This window comes from Lygodium microphyllum, chromosome 29 (genome assembly GCF_053477565.2).
Source record: "Lygodium microphyllum isolate KBCC chromosome 29, Lygodium_microphyllum_v1.1.10, whole genome shotgun sequence".
Taxonomy (NCBI): domain Eukaryota; kingdom Viridiplantae; phylum Streptophyta; class Polypodiopsida; order Schizaeales; family Lygodiaceae; genus Lygodium; species Lygodium microphyllum.
This window is the reverse complement of record NC_141163.1, coordinates 114,650,544-114,673,594: the sequence shown is the minus strand read 5'-3', so window position 1 is coordinate 114,673,594 and position 23,051 is coordinate 114,650,544. Positions and strand designations below refer to the sequence as shown.

The 23,051-nt window shown below is 44.4% G+C and overlaps 1 protein-coding gene across 5 annotated transcripts in view; it reads right to left on the bottom strand.

The window, feature by feature from the left end:
- Nucleotides 1-23,051, bottom strand: part of LOC148011057 (uncharacterized) — a 222,661-nt gene that overhangs the window by 54,930 nt on the left and 144,680 nt on the right. For 2 of the 5 annotated variants that reach the window (XM_087671387.1, XM_087671388.1), the window contains exons 14-17: nucleotides 13,308-13,426; nucleotides 13,007-13,196; nucleotides 12,789-12,872; nucleotides 734-816 (exon numbers count right to left, since the gene is read on the bottom strand). In XM_087671387.1, coding sequence (XP_087527513.1) covers nucleotides 734-816; nucleotides 12,789-12,872; nucleotides 13,007-13,196; nucleotides 13,308-13,426 — 476 coding nt within the window. Of the gene's footprint in view, nucleotides 1-733; nucleotides 817-12,788; nucleotides 12,873-13,006; nucleotides 13,197-13,275; nucleotides 13,427-23,051 lie in introns of those variants that run through there. The other 3 variants (XR_015689466.1, XM_087671389.1, XR_015689465.1) reach the window with 2 other exon arrangements.

Below are 23,051 nucleotides of genomic sequence, written 5' to 3'. Positions count from 1 at the left end.
TTGCCAAAAGGTGGAGAAATTTTATTTATATTGTACACACCTTGAGAGCTAAGTCCAATTCAAATGGCATAACAATTTGTGTCATTTGCATTGGTGTGGGAGAGGCTTATAGAGGGAGGAAGAATAGAGGCTTTGATAAATATGGTTGTAAACAATGGCAAGAGAGAAAAGCAAGAGTACAACAAACAATGGAGAGCAAGATGAAACTCGAAACTAATGAAAGGAAGGATACAAAATGTAGATATAGAACCCTAAATAGATTAAGACGATGTGTGCATAAGCCTTTTAAAGAGAGAGCACCTCTTCAGAAGGGAAGAAACTTGGGTGGTCCTAAGTGTGTCCACACATCACCACCATAGTATATGACTTACAACATGGTTTTTTTCTATTTTAAAACATATTCTTTTTGTCCTCTCCAAAAAGAAAACAACAATCAACAAGATTTTTAAATTGATGCATATGTTATATGCTCAAAGGCAACATGCCAAAAATCAAAACATGCAATTTATTGAGCTACTATGCAAACATTTTTCATGATTTAACCATAAAGTAATCATAAACAAGAATGGTTAATGGGGTCAAGATACAGACTTTAAGATTCCTAGTTAATATTAATATAGATGAGGAGTACAACATTGTGCAATAAATTAAGAAATAAGGTGCTAAAGAACATTTTGGGAAGTAACATTTAAGTAAAAATGTGTGAAACATCAAATTGATGTTAGTAACTTACATGTTCCCAGTAACTAGTGAAAATGAAGATGCTGAATAGCCCCAACTACATATTTCTGTGAATTGCATATGCAAGATTTGTTCCTATCAAAATTTCCAAACATAAACATAAGATTTTTGAGTAGTAGTTTTCCATTGTTCTACTCTTAATTAAATGAATGAATGATGCTTATCTATAATACTTAAAAAGAAAATTATTATGTAGTATCATATGTTCAAAAAGTCTAAGAGAAAATCCACATGATTCTTTTTGATGAATTTGTGTTTTGTTGAGGAGTTTTAAACATAAAGAAAATCTTATCAAAAGTCCACAATGCATCTTATCTCTTTTTTGGTGTAGAAGAGGCATGTATTGCAAGTAGGGTCTCAAGTGTTATGCCTCATGGGCATAATTGGAATCTTTGTATATCCACCAAGGGAATAGTCTAGCTAAATTCAACTCAATAACGTGTGAGTCTATCCATAATTGTCTTTTGTTTGAATGCTTGTGTAGCTAAGCATTAATCACTAAAGGAATCCTAAATTTATGTTATGAAAAGGTGTTTTGGCTTGCCCCATCCTAGAAAGTGACTTGAAGTGAATGTTTTCCTTCTTTCTCTCTCTAATTGCATGTGCATCGAGAATCAACAAACATTATGTAGGAAAAGTCAGTAACCCTAAAACTTGTAGAGTACAACATAGAAACACATTCTTGACCAAAAGGGGGTTCCTAAAAGGCGAGAATAACACATTCTTGACCAAAAGGAGCTTTTAAAAGGTGAGAATGTAATCTCACTATAGCTTGAGTGGCACTTATGAAAGAAAGTACACCCAAAGTGTTAGAAGCAAGTAAAGGAGATATGAGTAGGTCTACATAGATCAAAAGGTGGTCATCAAAGACCACAAAATCACACAATAGTGTGTGATATATAAGAAACTAAAAGCCTTTATATGGAATTGCAATGGAAGTTTGCACCTAGACATAAGATAATTTAAAGGCACTTTCAAAGGGAGAGTCATTGCCTTTACAATGAAACGCATTAGTGGATGAGCAACAAGCTTCTAATGGTGCATGGATATGGATGGCAATTAGCTTTTTTTCCACAATCATAGACCATAGGGAGCACTAGAGGTTCAAGAGAAGTGGTTGTGCTTTTCAGAGAGGTAGTACTGGATACAATACAAACATTGCATTAAGGTTGTAGAGGCCAAATATATATGGGTTTAGTTGTTTACACAAGGTTAAATAGACATCTTTATTATACTATGCTAGTTTCTAGCTACTCGCTCATGTTATGCATTTTGGGGGGTCACCCCACATGTCACTATATGAGGATATTATGCACTTTTCTAAAATTGAAGACATCTTTATAGTAGTGGACTTGCATATATTGGGAACTTGTAGAATTTTTAAATGATGCAAATGACCCTATTATAGGTAGTGGACTTGAGAGCATGTGCCAGCCATTTGTAGACATCTTTATATGATGCGAATGACCCTATATATAGAGACTTGCCACTAGAAGAGAGGTGTCCAAATAAGCTTATAGGATAAAGATGTAAATGAATATGGGACACATTTATGCATCTTGGATATTGCACATAGTCTTGTGATTTGTAATGGCTTGGAAAGACATCCAAATTTAAGGGCTTTGACTTTCTCGAACAATAGAGGATATGGTAGCATTGTTGGTTACCTCGATGGGCTATGGAACATGGATCCTAATAGTTTGCACCTTGGCGGATAAGTATATGCATTTGCAATGTATATATTCCCATAGAGAAAACCCTCTAGATAAACACCCATGGGACAAGCACCTTAGAATAGTTGGTATAATGATGAATGCCATTAGACTAGGGCTAGATTATGAAAATATATCCCATTATGCATAGGTACACACTACTAGGATAAGAGTTTTTTGATGCTTAGTATAAAAGTAAAATTGCGACTACCTTGCTAAGCTAGCTTTACATACAAACTATTCTTAGGATAGGAAAACAAGAGAGTCGAGAGGATATTTTAGGTGAAAGGATCACTAACACTAGCATGAGAAATGAAGGTTTAACTTTACCTTAAAAGGAGCTCTAATTTTTGTAACCCTAGCTCTTGGCATGGTGACATTACATTGGTAGTGAAGGATTCTAGATGTCAAGCATTCCCCTCGTGATCCAAAGGGATCCGGGAGACAAAAATTCACTTAGAAAGGTGTGTATTTCCATTTGCACCTCTACCTCTATCTATGTATCTACGTGTGTGTGTGTGTGAGAGAGAAAAAGTTTGGATTTATGAATGGAAAATATTTCAAAGGGCCTTTTGACCAACGAAGCACACTGAGAGAACATGTAGAAAACAATGCATGGAGCCAAAAGGCTACAAGAATAGGAGCGAGGGGATCGTGAAGCATGCACGAACGATTGGGGTGGTGCGGATGATATCTACCCATGGAGCAGCCACCTCTTTGAAGATCACAAGTCGAAACCATGCAAGTAATTTGCCATAACAACAATCCTTGAACGCGGCCCACATGACCGTAAATACCTGGAGCTAAATCGAAACTAAATACATCACGTACCCGTTAGATATGCCAAAGACAAGCAGATTTGGCAAAGCAGCAATCTTCAAGAATAGACTAAAATGATTCAAGAGCAGATTTGGCAAAGCAGATTTGTTCAAAACTACCAACCTCCTCAAATGTGAAAAGAGTTTGCAAGTGGCCTGCTCCAAAAGGGGATACAATATCTCTTAGCCTCTTATTGTTGTTTCCTTTGTTGTCACGCTTCCCTAGAAAGGTAGGACTTGCAACTTATGGCCTTGTTGGCGTGTGACATCCCTAGGGCTCTAAGTCAAAGCATGGGCTTAATGTATTGATGTATTTTCTTTTTGCTTATCTAAGAACAAAAGTGCCAAAATTTGTTGATGAGTTTCTTGTGCAGTTCAAGTCCTTTGCATCAATGAATACAAGTACAACACACATGGAAATCAAGGTGGGAGCCATTCTTCTCTTGATATTGAAACTATTTTTGATCTAAATCTCATCAAAATATTGTTATTGTAGCACTACCAGCAAATATCCTCTCTTCTTTGAGATCTCAATCATTGTGCACTTTTGGATCAAATTGTCATGAAGAAAGTGACCTTCTCAAAGTTTTGTCATGAGAAATCCCTCTATTTGTGAAAGGAGTAGGGTGGGATTGCATGGAGACTTTGGAGGATAGGTTTATTTGGAAGATTATTCCATGAATTTGAGCTTATTTTTGGTGGTGTTTCTTAGGGGTGGGATAGGCTGAAGTCTATGGATGGACGTTTGAAAAATCTTAAGTTGGTTTCAGTCCAACAATGAAGGTGACAAAGTTCTTGGACACCTGAAAAGTACAAGGCTTAATTGGAGTCAATCAACAGGGGTAATAGGGATCTTGAGCATTTGTAAATCAATTGTGTCACACAAAACTTCCAGAATACCAGCCACTGCTATTAATCTAGAGCAATTCTCCATTGTAGTCCTTTTGTGAATATATTAATGTCTTTGGGCAGGTTGGATAGTAGCAGTTCAGCAATGGCTGCTGCATAAACAGTGCAACGATGTGGATTCACTGTTGTGAATAGTCAATTGTTGGATTTCTTTTCTCTTCTCAATTGTATCATCGTTGGAGGCATCTTTGGATAGCTTATCATGAAGAAAGTGAAATTACAGCTCTTTTGCTGTGGAAAATGCAAGGTAGGATCAAATGGGTTGCATTTAGTAGGGTTAGAGAAATTGTGCTTCAAATTTGGGCATGAAATTCAAATGCTAGATTTGTTGTGGTAGCAATGGTCTTAAATGCAAGTTTGAATTTCCTTAGTATGATAGTAAATTGGGTATGCAAAGGTTAGGGAAAAGCACTACAATTGAGACATAAATAGAGCTCGGGATTCTTATAGGAGATCAAATCACTTTTGAATCGAGATTTGATTGTATTATACATTGTTTGTAGTGTAATATGGATTCAAATAGATGACATTTCTTAGAATGTGAATGGATACATTTATCTCGTACATTTTGTCAAGGTTAGTGAGAGTAATCGAGGACATCATGTTGGAGACAAGTCTAGGCTAATTCAAGAGCTAGGTACATAAGAATCATTGGCATTGAAAGACTATGTTTATGACAGCAAGGCACTTATCATTTGCGTAAGCTTTGAATATTGTAATACGGGGTGCCAACTTTGGGGCCTATTGTGTGTCATCTACCGTGCAAGAGCATTCAAGCTCTCCTATTCAGTGATTCTTTGGTTCGTTTGCTAATATTTTTTATGTACGCAAGTTAGTTTGGTTTCAATGTTTCCATTTTCATTTTGGTTTCCCTTTGGACCTTTCTTGTCTCTAAAATTACTTAAAACTCCCATAACTCACAAAATTTTTCCATTTCCATTTTTGTCTCTCTTTTTGTTTTTCTTTATAGTTCCTCACTTCTCATAAGTTTGATGAATATGCAAGTGCTCTATATGATGTACTGAGACAACAAACAATGCCACAACTAATGGGAAACTAGATTAGTTTCTATACACACAAACTAATCATAGATGCTATTGATAAATTGTAGACAAGGAGCACACAACATTCATGATCGTCTAGTGGCCTAAGACTTCTCACCTAGTTGTGTGGACTATACTATCGTGCCTCTCTTTAAGAGAAGAGACCCCATCTCTCCCAACCGTTATTGGATGACTACGATTGGATGTTGCTTGGCAAAAAGCTATGGCGCTATTTTGGAGGATGCATTGAGGATGCATTGAGCCTTCTTAATAGAGAAACTTAGCCAAAGAGCTCCGGGGAAGCTGGTTTTAGAAGAGGCATTACCACTTTGGATCATGTATTCACACTCAAAGTGCTCATAGAAGAGAGAAGGATGTACACCACTCATGTGCGTAGCATTAAAATAGTCTCTAATTAGGGTGTACTAGTAACTTTTTATACTCATATTTGCTTTACTTTGTATATGCAAGTCACTTTACATGACTTCACTAGGGAGACATTTACCTTTCTAGACTCTAATATATTTTTTCTTTGATATTAGTTTTCTTTAGAGTTTTTTCCATTTGAGCACATGAAATTTCTCTAATGACTTTTTGGGGTTGAGCAAGGAATCTTGTTGGAATAGAAATCATCTAGATTTTCCTCTGGCCCTCTTTTTTCCTATAAAAAGAGACAATACCATTGTAAGTGTGCAGTTGAATAATAGAAGCGTGATTTCTTCCAGCTCACTCTCCTTCTATCGTACACCTCACTTACTCTGCATCACTCCACCCTTTACTCAACTCCACTTTGTTGTGACACTCTTTGGAAGCTTGCATTTTCCTACATTTTCTCTTCTCTCCATCGCAATCATCAATTCATCTTGCCCCGATCATTCTTTCAAACAACTCATATGAAACATTGGGTGAGCTTAAATATCAAAGGTAAGTCTAACTCATAGGACTGACTCTAAATCACTTCATGACTACAATGACTAATATTAGTAGTGTCCATCTGGATGTCCAAGGATGTAATACTTTCCCCTTTACAAATGATTGCAGTTCTTAGCAATATCCTCAAGAGTAAAGTGGAAAAATGACTCTTCAATGAATACAACTCCTCCCTTGTAGCCTCCACCTCCATGCCATTCTTTTACTTCACCAAATATTTGGGACTTTGATGGGATTGTTTAGTCCTATAATCAAAAACCAATTGGAGCTCAAGAAAAATGTAATGAGCAATTTCTTGGAGTCACAAAATTTCCTCTATCATGACCTTTAGGTCTCACCTTGCCCCAATCGTTCTTTTAAACAACTCACATGAAACATCAAATGAACTCAAATGTCGAGAGATGAGTGTCACTTGTTAGATATGCTCTTCTTAGTAATCTAGCTAGGACCACAACACCTCAAAGATAATTTATAGCACATCGGATAAACTCAAATGTCAAGAGAGAAGTCTCACTCATAAGATATGCTCTTCTTGGTAATCTAGATAAGGCCATAGCACCTCGAAGATAATTTATAGCACTTACCAAGAATCCTTGAATGGGAGTCCTTTGGGACTTTAAGGTAAGCCCAACTGTCCTCACTCTCCCAATCTGATTGTGTACAAGAGACATGCACACAGCATTTCCAAGCTACATAATGTGGTTAGAGAGTGTTTAGGTGCCATAATCCTCAAATGCATTGTTTAGAGAGTGTTGCACATCTCTCCACCTCTTTGTTTTAATGCTTTCACTCTCAATCCACATCTCTCCACCTCTTACTGCGTGCCATCTCACTTGACTCCACCACTCTACCCCACCTCACTCCACCTCCATACTCCACTCCATTCCACCTCCTCACTCCACCTCTGCTGCGCCATTCTCTGCAAACTTGTGCCTCACTCAACCCCTCACTCCATTCCACCTCTGCCGTGACATTCTCCACAGACTTGTATTTCCCTACATTCTCTCTTCTCTCGAGAATTCCTCTCCTCTCTCTATCATTCTCTCTTCTGTCTGCATTCTATCCTCTCTTCAACATTTGCCCCTCCCCGTCTAGCATTTCTCTCTTCACTCTAGCAGCCCTCTTTCGACTTACAATGTTTCTCTTAGACATCAACATTTCTCTCCATTATCCAGACTTGCATTTACCTTTGGGCTTTACTATTTATATCTAGATTTGCATTTCTCCTTAGAGATTCTCCATGCATTTATCTCTAACAGTTCACATTGCACTCCTCCAACTTCCATTTGTCTCTAGACTTTTACACATCCTCCAGACGTGTATTTCTAGGCATTTTTGTATTCCCTATAGACTTCCCTGTAGATTTCCTGAAGTATACTTGGCACTTTCTATAGATTAGCCCTCTCTGCAAACTTAGTGCATTTCCTTTGTACCCAAAATCCATAGGGCGTGTGGCAGTTGATTAGGGTACTTGCTGCTTTGCAAAAATATCTCCATGGATGATACAAAGGCCCTAAAGTTATCCTCATCCCCATCTAGATAGACAGCTGTGTCATCAGCAAACTCCACATCAAGAACCTCCTCAAACTTAAGGTTGGGTAACATGCCTCTGATTGTTGTAGATCTATCTTTCAAGAAGGAGCTCATGGCCTCTGCTATGCATAAAAACAAGGAGGGGGCTACTGGACAGCCTTGTCTTACTGACCTCCGAATGCTAAATCTGTCTCCTCTCACCCCATCCATCATAACCTGACTATATACTGAGAAGTAAAGAGAAGCTACTCCCCCAACACACTACTCTAGAAAGCCCATCCTCAGCATCGTGCCCTCCAGGAACTCCCAATCCATGCAGTCATATGTGTTCTCAAAGTCAAGGAGGAGCACAGTAGGGTCCTGTTTCCTGGATTGAGCCAAAGCCATAGACTCCCACAAAGTGAAGATGTTGTCCAAGATGTTGTGCTCTCGGACAAAGCCTGTCTGCATGGGGTGTACAATATCTGACATCAATGGGGCTAATTTGAGGCTGGTCACCTTTGCAAAGATCCTATAGAAAGTTCCAAGCACAGTGATTGGTCTCCGTTGTGTGATCTCCAGTTTGTCTCCACTTCCTTTGGAAATGAGGTGAAATCAGCCCCTCACAAAGTCTCTTTGGCATGCATCTCATCTTTTAAATACTTCATGACAAGATGAAACTCATAGATGTACCACAAAATCACATCTCATAGGTCTTCAAAGATGTTAATATACATATCTTTGTTCTGTGTGTGTGTGTGTGTTTGTGACATTGAATGAATCCTTCAAAAAGGAAGCTAAGAGGCATGCAATGGCTCTACACGTGCAGGTCATATGATGGGAGGAAAAAGAGAGTCCATAGGAAGATGGAAACATAGTTACAACAAAGATAGGTGCATTTAATGACCCTACCATGAGTACATGGAGAATGGCTTGGGATATGAACAAAATAGGAGCGTTAATCTTGAAAATTTCTGATATGGACAAAAAGTACTTCTCTACTAGGTTCCATGACTAGAGGCCCAAGGACATAGAGAGGCTAGAGATGGTATGTGGTAGAGCACCAAGAGAGTGGTTTTTAATAGTATGAGACAAGCTTAAATGTTGCCTTTCCATTGAGGGCTGCATCCTGAAAGTATTCATTGCCCTCCAAGGGGCAAGTGCCTTGTAGAGTATGGCCGACATAACTTGGTTTTTTTTTAGAAATATTGGGAAATCATTAATAGAGGTCAGTTGGAAAAGTTTCAACAGATCATAACTTTTGGATGGATGCAAGAGAGGCTCTTTGATGGATTCATTCATCTTATTTCCAAGTGTATGAGTGAGATAGACTAGAAATTATCCAGTGGAGACTGATCACCTTGTAGAACCTACTTATAAGATTCTAGTAAAGGCAATTAGTCTTTCTCCAATGATGCCAAATATCCTTCACTTGACTCAAAATAGTTGCCTAGGAGTGTAATATCCTAGACAACACTTTTACTTTCTTAGAGAGTACGGCCTTTGCTAGAGCTAGGAGATAGGATCTCATTGTTTTCATAGTTTCCCGAAATGGAAATAGAAATGGCACGAAATGGTTCCTATCTGAAACACGTTTAGCCAGGAGAAAACCATAGTTTTAGGTCATTCCACCCCCTCGCATGCAGTTTGCACTTGTTTTCCTCTACTCTCCACCCTCTTTTACTGCTGCTCAGTCTCCTTAGCTGCTTTTCGCTTCCCCCTTGCAGATCTACTGTTGTCTACAGCCCCTAAACCCTAAATCCCTCACCCTTCAGCTGCCTAATCCTTTTCCTTTCCTGTCCACACTATTTGCAGCCATTGGTAATATGAATCTATGTGACTGTTGACATTATCATTGATGGATTATTATGATCTTTTATATGGAGTTCTGAATCTTGATCTTGAAAGTTTTTGAAGCTCATGGATTGTGATTTTTCAGTCCTTAGTATAATCATGTTTATATTGTTGAGGAATTTAAGTATTTTGGTGTAGAGGTTCAAAGTTACAAATAATATTATCCTTGCATATATGTCTAATATTAAAGTACTCCTAGAAATAGACATAACATTTATTTCCTAGTTTTGTCGTTTAGGCCTTGGGCCGAAACTCCATTTTGCAACTGTGACATATGTATCCGTTTCCTCGTTTCCAAAACTCTAGGCAACTATGATGTTTTGCTCCTTGATTTGAATGTTTACAATAGAGTGAACTAGTAGTTTTTGGAGGCAATTGTACGAGGATAGGTTTTTGGAGTAGTGTATTAGAGGTGTGTCAACACTTTATTATTCATCTTACAGCCATGTGATAGTGTCAAAAGGTGTGCCAAACACTTCATTCTTCAGCTCACAGCCATGTGATAGTCAGTGCTGCAAGGGGTGAGATTCAACTTACAAAGATCTGTCTGACAGGGAGGCCCACTAGAACCCTTTCTTTTTCTCTTTGTGGTAGAGGCTAGGAACTCTAGTAGCACATGGTGTACAGGTATTAGAAGGATTAGGCTCTACATATCCTAGATCATGATCAGCTTCTAGACTTGAAGCTTGCAAATGATATGACCATCTACTTGGATGGGATGAGGGCAGTTTAGGGCCTTCGTGTTAGCCATGGAGATTTCCTGCTTAGCATCAGGTATCCTTTATCAACTCACACAAACCATGCAGATTTTGGGTTTGCGACAGAACAGTTGGATTGCAGACTTCATTAACTCTTCACTTGGGTCACTTGCAGAACTAGGTACATATTTGGGGTGTCGTATGGGCATAGAGATTACTTTCGAACATCATGTGGCTCCTGTTATTGAGCGTAAGGTAAAGAATCCTTTATTGAAGTATAGGGAGACTCTCTTGCAAGGAGAGTAGTGGTACCTAACTAGGTCCTTCAGGCAACCATAAGGGGTACTTCTTGTTGGGCCTTCTCTAGACCCTACATTGGCTAGGAGAAGTGTCTCATGCAGAACTTCATTGGGTCAAGAGGTGATAGGACCCAAGCCAAAGAAAAGGTAGCCTGGGAAGTTCTCTTTCAGCTAAGATTTAGAGGCAGGCTAGGGATCATAGACCTAGATTGTAAGAGTAGAGCTTTGTTGGTTAAGCTCTTTTTTAAATGACTTCTACTAGGGAGGAACCTTGGAAGAAGCTTTGGCTCCAGAGACTTGAGGAATTAGACCATACTTGGGTGGACCTTGCAGCAACTGGATCAAATTAAAGCCACAGAGATGGAGATGGGGTTCGCAGTCAGATTTGGAACAGCTATCATGAAGGCCTAGAGGTCTGTCTCACCATGTTTGTTTCTGAGTGACTCAGACAGCATTGAAGAGAGAATAAGGCAGCCCCTTCTCTTCATACTCAAATCTTGTCTTAGATACGATACGATAAGATAAGATCTATTAACGTCTCTAAAAGGCCAGAATGGCCTATGAGACCATAACCAATACAACCGGTATCATCATCTCTCATCAGAGAAGAAGAGATAGAGATAAATGTGTAGGTCTACATGGTGGATTGGGATGAGAGGTATGAGAAGTATGGAAAACTGAAAAATCTGAAAAAGCTGAAAAAACTAGGTTTAAAAAGATTAAAAGAGTGTAGAGTATCTCCTCCTCACTCTATGGAATCCACCAAGAGTGTAGAGGACACATGTGAGGACAGAGATCCCGCATTTTGTGGGGAAGATTCTCATCAGAGATTGCCAGTGCTGTTGAGGAGTGATTCTCTTTCTTAGATCTCTCTTAGGACATTTAGAGACACAGGTTATAAGGACTTGGAGGAGGCTCACTTATTGTGCAGTCCAAATTCCTTGAATGGAGAACGGATCTGGGAGAACAGACCTGCCTTCTTTACAGACTTTGCTTGGTCTTTTCTCAAGAGGTGATGTGTTCCTCTTGGTGATAGCCCCTGGCAGAGAGGATTCCTTTAATTAAACAATTTAGTAGAATTGTACAATCACAAGGGGACTGTGTGCTGGTTGTAGCAGATAGAGGATCAGAGCAGTTGCCGATTGCACATAGATGCAGACCCTGCTCATTATATTCCGGAGGGGTGAAATTTTTGATGCATATGACAGACGATACACTTGTAGTGGGTCTGAAGAGAACCTTTCTACAACAGGGCTCCAGACATACCTTTTTTCCAGCATATGACCAAGTTGCGAAGGAGGATTTAAACGAGCAAGATCAGGATGATTCCTGCTGCCACTCAAGGTTGATTCATCCATCACATTTCAAGCACTTCCTACCACAATTCTAGAGGATATTGGAAGACAGCTTAAGTAAGGAAACATCTCATAATTCTTCTGGCTATTGGCGTATGTGGATTTGGTAGTAGGTAGTTGTGTGGGTGTCAGCAGAGGACCCCTTGCATCCTTGAGACGATCTCATAATTCTTCTGGCTATTGGCATACATGGATTTGTCAGTAGGTAGTTGTGTGGGCGTCAGCAGAGGACCCTTGCATCCTTGAGACGATCTGGGAAATCAAAGTAGGCTTAGAGGCATTGCATCTCATAGTACCCTAAGGCTTGTACGAAGGAAAGCCCTCAGATTGGCTTTTCACGCCATGTAGGGAAAGATGATAGTGAGTTTGGTAGGTCATGCACAGAGGGCTCACTTGTGGATATGAGGATTTCCAAGGGATCATAGCCTATCAGATATCTGCTCATCTATGAGGTCTTTCCCACCCCAGTCGATAACTGTCCACTGTCATGCATAAGGGCCATCCCCACCACAATGATGTACTGTCCACTGTAACAGATTGACTTTTTGGCATCATTAACATACAGTGTATCTGGGCAGCAAGATGCAGTAATGCCATAGAGCAGTAGCATACTTCTACTTCAGAGACCCTCATCTATAAATGGATTGAGACCATTCATATTTTGGGAGGGAGATGGGAGATTCTGGAGGGTGCCCTCGACATCTTTTTGTAACCAAAGAGCCAGGATAATTACGTACTTTTACCTTGGTGGAGAATATCACTGAGGCATATTTTATTAGAATTTCTCTTATCTTCCACGGAAAAAATAGCACTTGTCTGTGTAATGCTAGCCACATCAATAACTTCTCTTAGAAACATTCCTTGAACCAAAAGCATGTTGATGGCAGACAAAAACACGTCACTTGAAAAGAAGATACCTTTGTTTTCACTTGAACAAAGTAGACTCCAAATGTATTGATAACCACAAACATCTCACGGGGTAATCTTGGATCGATCTTTTGCTGTAGGAAAATAACTTATATATCTGAATATGATAGTTTATATGTTCTTTATCTAGCAGTTACCTTTACAAATTAAAAAATATACACCCATTATATGGCAAGACTCAAATATATTGTGAGAAAGCTCTGTGCACCTTAACATAATACCAGCATGACCCATATAGAAAACAACGGCTTTGTAGAAACTCCATATAATCATTGATGCAAATGGAAGTGTCAGCTTCATGTGGAAGTGTTGCTGCAGTCTTTAACAATGCTGCTTTCCATTCCCTTTCACTTCCTTCCACATATACTTTGGGACCAAACTTTTGAACCATTTCATCACTGCTACAAGATCAAGCTAGCAATGTTATCTTGATACACATGCTTGGTGATTTTGTGCAGATTTAGAGAAGTGTATTACTTTTTATAAACTTTGAAGGTCTGGAAAGTTACGTGAGTGCATCCTCCAAATGCTCAATAAACCCAGAATCAGCACGCAGTTGTAATGCACCAAGCATCACAGCATCACGTTCTTCAATGGGGTATATTCCATGCACCACATCTCTGATTGTCTAAAAAATGCAGACTAAAGTAAACATGTGCAGGTGATCTGACATTGTTAATTAACAAATTATCCAACTTGATGCTTGTAAAAAAGACTAGTGTAATTTGGCCAATGCAACAGTGAACTGGGAAAAACCTTTAATCTATACACCATGGCCCAACAAATCTAGAGATCTAAGATATTGTACCAGTACAGCAAGATACCAAGATATGACTTGCTTCATTGAGATGTTCAAATATCACCTCTCCTATTATAAATTACAATAGTAGTATAACATCTAAGTCATAATTATAAAGCTAAATATATATATTGGATCGGAAAAAACCTGTGACCTGCACACCACAGCCCAATAAGTCTGTAGCTCTAAGAGATATTGTACTAGTATGAAAGATATTAAGATCACTCATTAAGTGCCTCTTTCGAGTATCTATCCAGCCATTTGAAATTATAGACCCTTTTGTCCAACTCCACTATGTGCTTCTATTCACCCTTCTTTTGCATGTGCCACATCACCTTTCTAGCTTTTGTCACCATTATTCACATGGTGCCTTCTTCACCATGACTCATCTCTATCACATGATTGATCATTGCTATGATCATGCTCATGCACTAGCCTTTTTCTTCTACCATGGATTGACTGTTGCTACCATGATAGTTTGGTGACCTTGCTTTCCATGAATGGAAGGGCATGCACCAACACTTACCCTTTGTGCTTAAACATTGTCTATTATCATGCTCATATGGTGACCTTGTTTTCCATGAACAAAAAGGCATGCACCAGTGCATTCACTTTTTTGTTCTAACCTTATCTCTTTTGGAATACAAGTGACCTTATTTGCTATGGATGGAAGTTATGCACATTTTCCTCTAACCTTGTCAATGTTATACCATTGCATGCCCTTTTCCCTCTTATCTTGTCTACCTTGGATTGAAAGGCATGTATCGATGCATGGATATAAAAAGGACATGCATGTTTAATGGCAATGGATGATGTGTCTTCTCTTATGTGTCCATTTCTCAATCTTGCTTTATCGGATGCTTAGACTTCCTTTGGTGGCCCTTGGTATCCTCCTAGTGAGGCCTTAGTGGTCAAAACCCTAATTTCTATTGTAAATTAGGGTTTACAGTATAGATTGATTGAAATCTCTTCCTCTGATGGCTCAAATTGCTGAAAAATGCTGAGATAACTTGAGAGATGGCTGGATGATGAAAGAGAATGTTGTAGAGAGAGAAATTTAAGGGTTTTGGTATGAGAAACACTGAAAACTGCCTCTGCTCTATTCAAACAGCCATGGAAGCTGCCACCTATAGCTTAGGACCACCAAAAAGACTGTTGCCCCCTCCTGTATGCTATCATCTACAGCAGAAGGACCTTGGGATGTTGTCACTTGCTCCTCAAGGGCTCCAAATTGCTGTCACATGCTGTAGGACTAATCTCTAGTGGCATTGCGAGAAACACGGAAAAATTATTGCTGCCCTGATCAAACAGCCATGGAAGCTGTCATCACCAGACTGCTGCTCTCTCTTGTATGTTGTCGTTTGCATTAGAAGAACCTTGGGCTGTTGTCACTTGCTCCTGGATGGCTCCAAACTAGTGGTGACTGCAAATCACATTAGCAATCTCTCCTTGCTCTCTAATAGCCTTTTTCTCTCTCACAATGGTTAGAATAGACTTCTACCAGTCCCTCGAAACGTTTTTCCCACTTGCATGGACAAGTTTTGCCTAGTGGCAACCTTCTAAATTCATTCAATAGCATTATCCGGTTTTTTTCTATTTTCTTTTGCAAATAAAGTGTGGCTAATTATATTACTTCAGAAAAAACCTGAATACAAAGAAGTGCTCATGCTCAACAGACCAAGCTGGAGCTTGTGAAAGTCACAGATAGATCATATATACAAGCCTCTCAAGGCGGTCTAGGGGAGATAGGGGCTAGAAGCCATGGAGGGGGGATGTATCACTACCTGGGGCTGCCTGCCTGCATCACGAAGAACAGGTCTTGGCCACCCCAAGTGCGCCTGAAATGACCTCGGAGCTCCTGATGAGCCCTGGACTCGCCCTGCACCTGATCCCATCGGCCTCGAAGGGAGTGGATGATGGAGGTCCAGAGCTCTGCTAGGGTTGCCTGTACTGAAAGTCTCTCTCCACCGAAAGCCACCTGACACCACACCTTCCAGATATGCCAACTAGTAAGACTTCCTATGATTTCCCATACCTCAGAGCGGTCTGCTGTGGGCTCCAATACTTGGCAGATGGGAAGAGCCTCTAAACCCACCATTGCACACGACCCTGTCTCGATCATGAAAATCGTGTCTTACATCCCGGCCTCATACATAAGGTGACGGCCCTGGTTGATCGCCTGCCAACAGAAAGCACCCCAAGAGATACATCCAAGGCTAGGTGCTATGTGGTACAAGATGTGGCATACTCCTCTCCACACGAGCTGTGCCGCCTCACAAGACCAAAGGCAATGCTTTGGGGTTTCCATTGATTGCTGTGTGCAGCACTTACAAACTCCCTCCTGCACTGGGCAAGCCAACTTCCCACCGCCAAGTCTCCATGTGCCGCCAACCATAAAAAATACGATACTCTCCTCGGCCTCCAGCTGTCCCATAGGCAGCGCCAGAAGCTCCGTCGGAACGAGTCCGTGATGCTGTGCTCCGCCCAGTGCCTGCTACGTGACAGCGCCCAATCTATGTCTTCCCACATCAGTACGTGTCTGCCAATCCTGGTGGTGTAGTCCAAGAACCTTGGTGGCTTCTTGGCGACTGCAGTGGCCGGCCAAAGCCATTCTCTTGGATCCCACTCCAACTCCTCAAGTGGCCTTTCTTCCCAGATCCAGAGGCGCCACTCCCTAAGCTCCTGCCAAAAGACAAAAGGGTCCAGCCGCCATGTCTTCCCCTGAAGGCCAACCATGCGGATCCTCTTCCATGAAAGGACAACTAACCCCTCATCCTGGTGCCCTCTGTCAAGAGCTAGACGCCCCCCCTCCTGCACTGTGAAAAAGGTCCCAGGTGGAGCGCCACCCACTCTTCCTGCCACCTGTAGGGGGATGCCAACAAGTGAAAACCTAGTGGCCCATACCTCCCGGGGCTCTATCGGCTCTCGAATCTGGGGGCAAGCCACTCCTGAGGTATCGCTTCGTCTATCTCCCTTCAACTCAGCTCCACTCCTTGTTGGCAGCATGATGTATGCTTCAACACCTCCTCGTCCGCCATCTTGTACACCTTCCGCCATGTCCTGATGGTATGAGCCGGGCCAGCCTCCCATCCAGCCCACTGGATGTGGGGGCGCTCGCCAATCTGTGCCCCTTTCCGATCCCTAACTTGGGGGTTCCAAATCACCGGCTGACGGTCAATCTCCTCCTGGCAACCTAGGGGACTCTCGATAAGGGCCTTGTGGAGGCCTTGCCACACACGGCACAAGCTGCGTAGGAAGGATGATCTGGGGGGGGGTGATCTGGGCTGACGTGAAGATCCATCTCAGGACGGCCTCCACTCACCGCCAAGCCTCGGTCTACAATCCTGAAGACCCTCTTGCAATAGGACCTTCCAGGTCTACCCTCCCGGTGTGAGGCCTCGGACAACTAGCTTGCCCAAGAGGGCCATACTCTGATACTGTGGGACTATGATCCCAAGCCCTCCCTCTGACCGATGTCGTATAATGGTCGCCCACGCCATCTTGGCTCCGGAATCCCTGGAGCCGTCTGACCCGGACCAAAGGAAATTCCGCACTAGGTGGCGAAGCTGCATTACGTAGGAGGAGAAGCACCAACACGAGGCGATGTACTAGGCCATCACTAGGAGGACCTGGTTAACTACTAGGGCTCGGCCAGCTAGTGAGAGGCTAGTCGTGCTCTAGTAGGTCAGCTTCCTCCGAATAGAATCGAGGACTGGAAGAAATTGCTGGGCGGGAGTGATGTCGAGTCCCACCTGGAACCCTAGGTACCGAATGGTCTGTTGTGCTCTGCTCACCCATCTAAATCCCAGGTGGACGTCCCACTCCGTGCTAGAGTCCGGGTTTGTGAGGAAACCAACCGACTTTCGCCAATTGATTTTCGCTCCCGCCGTAGAACAGAACACCTCAAGAGCCAACCTTACTCTTTCAAGCATCAACTCGTCGTTCTCTATGTAAAGAGCTGTATCATCTGTATACTCTGAGTCTAACAACTCGGTCTCCTCTCTTACTGGAAGTCGGAGGCCATGTAAACCGCTCACACGTGACTTGAGGAAGTGAGACATCGCCTTTGCAAAGAGAAGGAACATGTATGAGGCCACGGGGCAGCCCTGTCAGACCGATCTCTCCAGCCGAAACTCCACCCCTCACCTCCCTCCTATGAGAACCCTGCTGGAGGCCGATCTGTAAAGTGCGGAGACCTTGGAAATCCAAGCCTTGGGGAAACCCAACCTCACCATGGTGTCCTCTAGGAAATCCCAGTCCACCCTGTTATAGGCTTTCTTAAAGTCCAAAAGTAGTACGGCCAGTCTCTGCCCACTGTGCTGGACCCACTCTGTCGCCTCAAAGAAGGTGAATACATCGTCCAGGATGCTCCTATCCTGGAAAAAGCCTGTCTGTGTGTCATGGATGATGTCAGGAAGCAAGGGGCATAGTCTGTGTGTCATGGAAGGAAGCAAGGGGCATAGTTGCCTACCAATCATCTTTGCCAGTGCCTTATAGGTCACTGACAGTAAGGTGATTGATCTCCACTGGGAAAGCTCCAACCGGTCTCCCCAGACTGATAAGGCCTACCGATAGACTCCCTGGCATCTGTCCTGAAGTGAAGATCTCCTGAAAGGCCAACAGTAGGGGGTCCTTCACCACTTCCCAGAAGGTAGTGAAGAAAGCCTCAGAGAGGCCATCGTCTCCCAAGCATTTTTGCCCGTCCTGTGTATAAAAAGCCTCCTCTAGTTCCTTCTCTATGAAGGGGGCTAGGAGGGAGTGTCCCATCTCCTCTGTGACAAGGGACAGGATATTACCCCAGACCTGCTGTCTACCTCGCTGTCCTCTAGCTAAGGCTATCTCTTGCTGGAAGAGGCAACTATAGTAGTCAGTGGCAATCTCCATCACCTCGTCTGGGCAAGAAAGGATCCTCCCATACTGATCTTGGAGGCTGCGTATTTGCTCTCCTGAGGTGCGAGGCTGGTGCACCTGAAAAAACTCCCTGCACATCGTGTCCCCCTTCTGCGCCTAGAAAGCTGCTGAGGTGCAGAAAGAGAACTCAGAGTGCCTGTCCTCTAGACCAGCAATGGCTGCTCGCGCATGCATCTCCTGTGTGTGGAGAGTGGGATCCCCTAGTGCTACCTGTAATAATCTCTGCGTGGCTGCAAGGTCCCGTCAGAGTGCTCTCTCCTCCTCCCAGCTTTGCTGCCTGGCCTGTATGGCTACCTCTTAGTAGATCTTGCTCAACCCAGCTAGGGCCTTTGCAACCTCCTCTGCGATCTAGCCCCTCCTGCCCCACTCTCTGGTCCAAATCTGCTCTATCTATCTCGTCACCTCCTCCCTCCTGTAGATCGAGTCAGGGATCTGACAAGATTGTGAATCTAGGGCAGATGCTGGGGGATCTAGTGTCAGGAGAACCGAGCAATGATCGGACAACGTGGTGCCCGCCAACTGCTCAATCTGGCCTCCCCGAGAGCCTCCCCACTCTCCCACATAAAACCTGTCCAACCGCTCCAGCAGGGCTCCACTAGCCGTCTGTATCCCCAAGAGAAGTCCAGTGACCTCTCCCTCCTGTGGAAGGTAGGGTCTCTCCAAGCATCGGGTGCTCCTACTGCCAGTAGAAACACCTCCCATGCCTCCTGCTCCTCCCCGGCCATGCCCTGGTAGTTTCTCCCTTTGCCTTGCTGGTCCTTCAAAGCCTCCAGGTTGTTGAAATCTCCTCCAACAATCCAAGAGTCCACCTCTGGGAGTCCTTCCGCGATCTCCACCCAGAACCTGCTGTGTGCCCTAACCTCCGTGGGGGCATAGATATCAAGGAATCCAAGGCAAGAGTCCCCGATATCCAATCTGATCCATAGCACCCTCCCTGCCACTATCGTCCCGTGGTCACGAACACAAGTGGTAAGACTCAGACCAATAGAGGTGCACACACCTCCACTCCTATCGTGGGCACCTATGGCATGCTCCCAGTAAGTGTGTGAGTTGCTTGGGAGTACCTTTCCTACCCGCTGGGCCTGGGCGAGGGTGAGCTTGTGCTCCTGTAGAAGTAAGATGTCGATCTGTTCGGCCAGGGCAGGCTGTAGCTCTTGTCGAACAATCAATTTCCTGGAACCACGTCCCCTACTGTAGTGGAGGCTATTCACATTCCAGGATGCAAGGTGTAAGCTCATAGGGAAACCTGTGACTGCCTGAACAGGCATTTGTTCGGTGTGGAGGCTGCTGATGACGAGGAGGAGCTATGAGGCATGCAGGTGCGCTTTGCTGCCGGATTGGACGGCGAGCTCCATTCCCCTATGGTGGCCCTCAGCTGGACCATAAGGGTGATAGACATTCCACTTGGTACTACCAATGCATCTATCAGCCATGCGGAGAGTCGAGACTCTGTGCACTGGTAGAAACAGGCCGCCTGTGCCAGGGGTCACTCGATCACATCCCTCGGAGCCCTCCACTATGGAGGGGCTCGGAAGATAATGCTCAGGTGAGGGACCTCGACACCAGCCCACCAGTTAATGTCCATCATGCAACTAGGCCACTGCTGTGCAAACAATGCTAGTCCTTCTTCTCCCATCCACTGGGAGGTGTGGTTTGCCACTTGACTCTTCAACTCTTCCTCTATCTGTGTCGTCGTCCACTCCCTTGAGTGAGAGGGCTGAAGAAAAAAAACATAGTTTGGTTCATCCGGTGGTGCTAGAAGATGGACCTTGCCCCTCCTTGACTTACGAACCACGAAGATCCCCACCTCTAGAGGTAGTGGGAACTCTCCGCGCTCCGCAACTCTCAAGTAGGACCATGGGCCACTGCGGAAGAACTCCTGTGGCAGTAGGTGAGCCTATCTCGAGAAAGTGTGACGGGCGGCAGGGGTGGATAAGCTGGTGGCTGTATGGGAGGGGGGGGACTGCTGGTGCGAAGAGGATGTAGGCGTGTGTGGCTCATCACCTCCTGTGGTCGGAGGGGGGATGGGCTTGGGGGGGGCTCGCTTGAACCTAGTGCAGATGAGGGGGGGTGCTCAGTACGAGAGGTGGTGGGGGGGAGGATGATCGAGGGATGGTGGGATGGACGGAAGTACATGGCGGGTGTGGGGGGGGCTAGTGGTCCTGGAAGTGGGGGGCTGTGGGCCAGGGTCAGTGGGGGGGTGCATGGGATGTGGAGGCTGTGGGGACTCAGGAGAGGTAGTCTGTGGCGCGGGTGGTGGATGTGGGGGGCTGTGGTCCTGCAGGGTGGGGCGGGTATGGGGGGCTGTGGAGTGCTCTGCCAAGGGGGGGTCACACGCCTTCCTACTCCCTGTCGAGGCTGGGTCTGAGACGTTGGCTGCGCCCCCCTTGCCGTCTCCCTCTCTGTCGTCTCTAGACCCGTATAAAGCCATCAACGTCCACCTGTGGGCTTGTCGGCGGAGCCACCTTGGCTCCGAAACGCATGCAACCTGCTGCCTGATGCCCAAAGTCGTGGCACCGCAGGCACTGCCTTGGCTGCCCCGTCACAATGACCTGTTGTCTAAAGGAGTGCCTGCCCGCCTCAATCTCTAGGAACTGTGGGATATTCTTGATCTCTTTCACTACCACCCGTACTTTTGGGACTCCTGCCGCTCTCACTGCATCCGCGAAGGATGCGGGAAGGATAGTGCTGAAGAGCCGACCAAAGTCTTCCACCAAATGGCGATACTCTATTGCCAGGCCGGGGAAAAGAGGGGTGACTGGGTGCCGGAGAAACCTGTTGTGGAGTGCAAACGCCTCCACAGTAAAGCCACTATACCAGGGGACCATGTATATAACCCCCTTTGTGGACGCATACGGTGAATTGGCAACAAGTAACTCACGAGATGCATTTGTTGAATTGAGCCGGACCATGAAGATCCCTTGGCCCAGTAGGACTGCCTCCACGATCTACGATGTGCCGATGCGCAGCGTGGAGTGAAGCCAGTCCCGAAGCTGGGCCCTGGCTAGAGAATGTCCTACTACTTGACCATAAATTGCTGTTTCCTTTAGCTCTAGCTCCTTAGCTCGGACGGCTAAGAGCTGCTCCTCAAAGAGGACGACGCGCAAGGTGTTTGACTGGGGGGCACTTGCTGAGTGCGCCGGCGTCTAACCAGAGGTTTCCATTGCACGTCCCTTCTGCGAGACAACCAGTCACGTCGCGGTGCTACTTGGCGGGGGGGGGGGGGGATAGTTGTTGTAGATAGAGGGAACAACTGGGGGGTGGGGGGATCAATTGCAAGGGGGGGGGGGGGACTATGTTGGTTTCCGTGGCAAGGAGGCCTGGCGAGGGAGGCCTATAGACAGATCGACGGCGAGAGAGGCCTGGCGGGGCGGGGGGGAGCAGCGAATCTATCAAGGCATGGGGAGACGGCCAAGCAGGGGGGAAATAGCCAGGCGAGGGGGGGGGGGGGGGGACAGACAGGAGGCCGTTGCAAAACGTCAGGGCGGGGGGCCGCGGACAGTGCGGGGGTGAAGATCGGACGGCCACGATCAGTCGGACGGGGCGATCGATCGGACGGCCACGATCAATCGGACGGCGCGAACAGTGCGGGGGCGATCAGTCGGGGCGGGGCGATCAGTTGGATGGCGGGCGATCAGTCGGACGGTGCGGGTAGACGGACGGGCGTGCGTAGTCGGGGCGGGGGGACAATATCACGACATGACGGGCGTGAGCTCCCCTGATAGATTTCTTCAATTGTGGAGATCCAAGATTACTTTTATTCGGCTTATTATATTAATTTTCAGGATGTTAATTCTGAATATTAATTTAATAACTATTCTACTACTCAAAAAATTAAATTCACCAGTTAATAATTAAATTTGCTAGGCCACTTTGTCTACAAAGTATCCTTGAGCAGTTATTAGCCCTTAGACTGGTATTAATTAATTAATTAATGGCTGGACTCTAATGTCACTACCAACATTAGTGGCTAATAAATTGGTCAAGGCCAAAAATTGACACCAGATACCACCTAGTACTTGTCAAGCATAACTTATTACAACTTTTTCCTTTGACACCCATTGCATCCTGAGGGTCCTTGGCTTGTTACCATGAAATAGTTGCCATGTGCATCACATATACTAAACAACCTTGCACATTTGATTTAAAAAAAATCAAATGTCATCACCAAGATTAAAACATCTTGTTCTTCTTGCGACCATGTGGTACATCACTTCTTGTTGGGCATTCTCTAGGTCATGTATTGGCCAAGTGAAACGCCTCATCAAGAACTTCATTTGGTCAGGAGGAGATGGGAGTCCAGCCAGAGCAAAGGTGGCTTGGGATATCATCATACAGCCTAGATCCAGAGGAGGATTGGGGATCATAGACCCAAATAGTCAGAGCAAAGCCTTATTGGTCAAGCTCATTGTTAGGGGTTTGCTTCCAGGTGAGGAGCCCTGGAAGAAACTTTTGATGGGGAGGCTAGAGAGAACTTGACACCTATACATGGAGGACCATGGCAGCCCGGCATTCACTGGATATTTTAGGAGATTAGCACCAG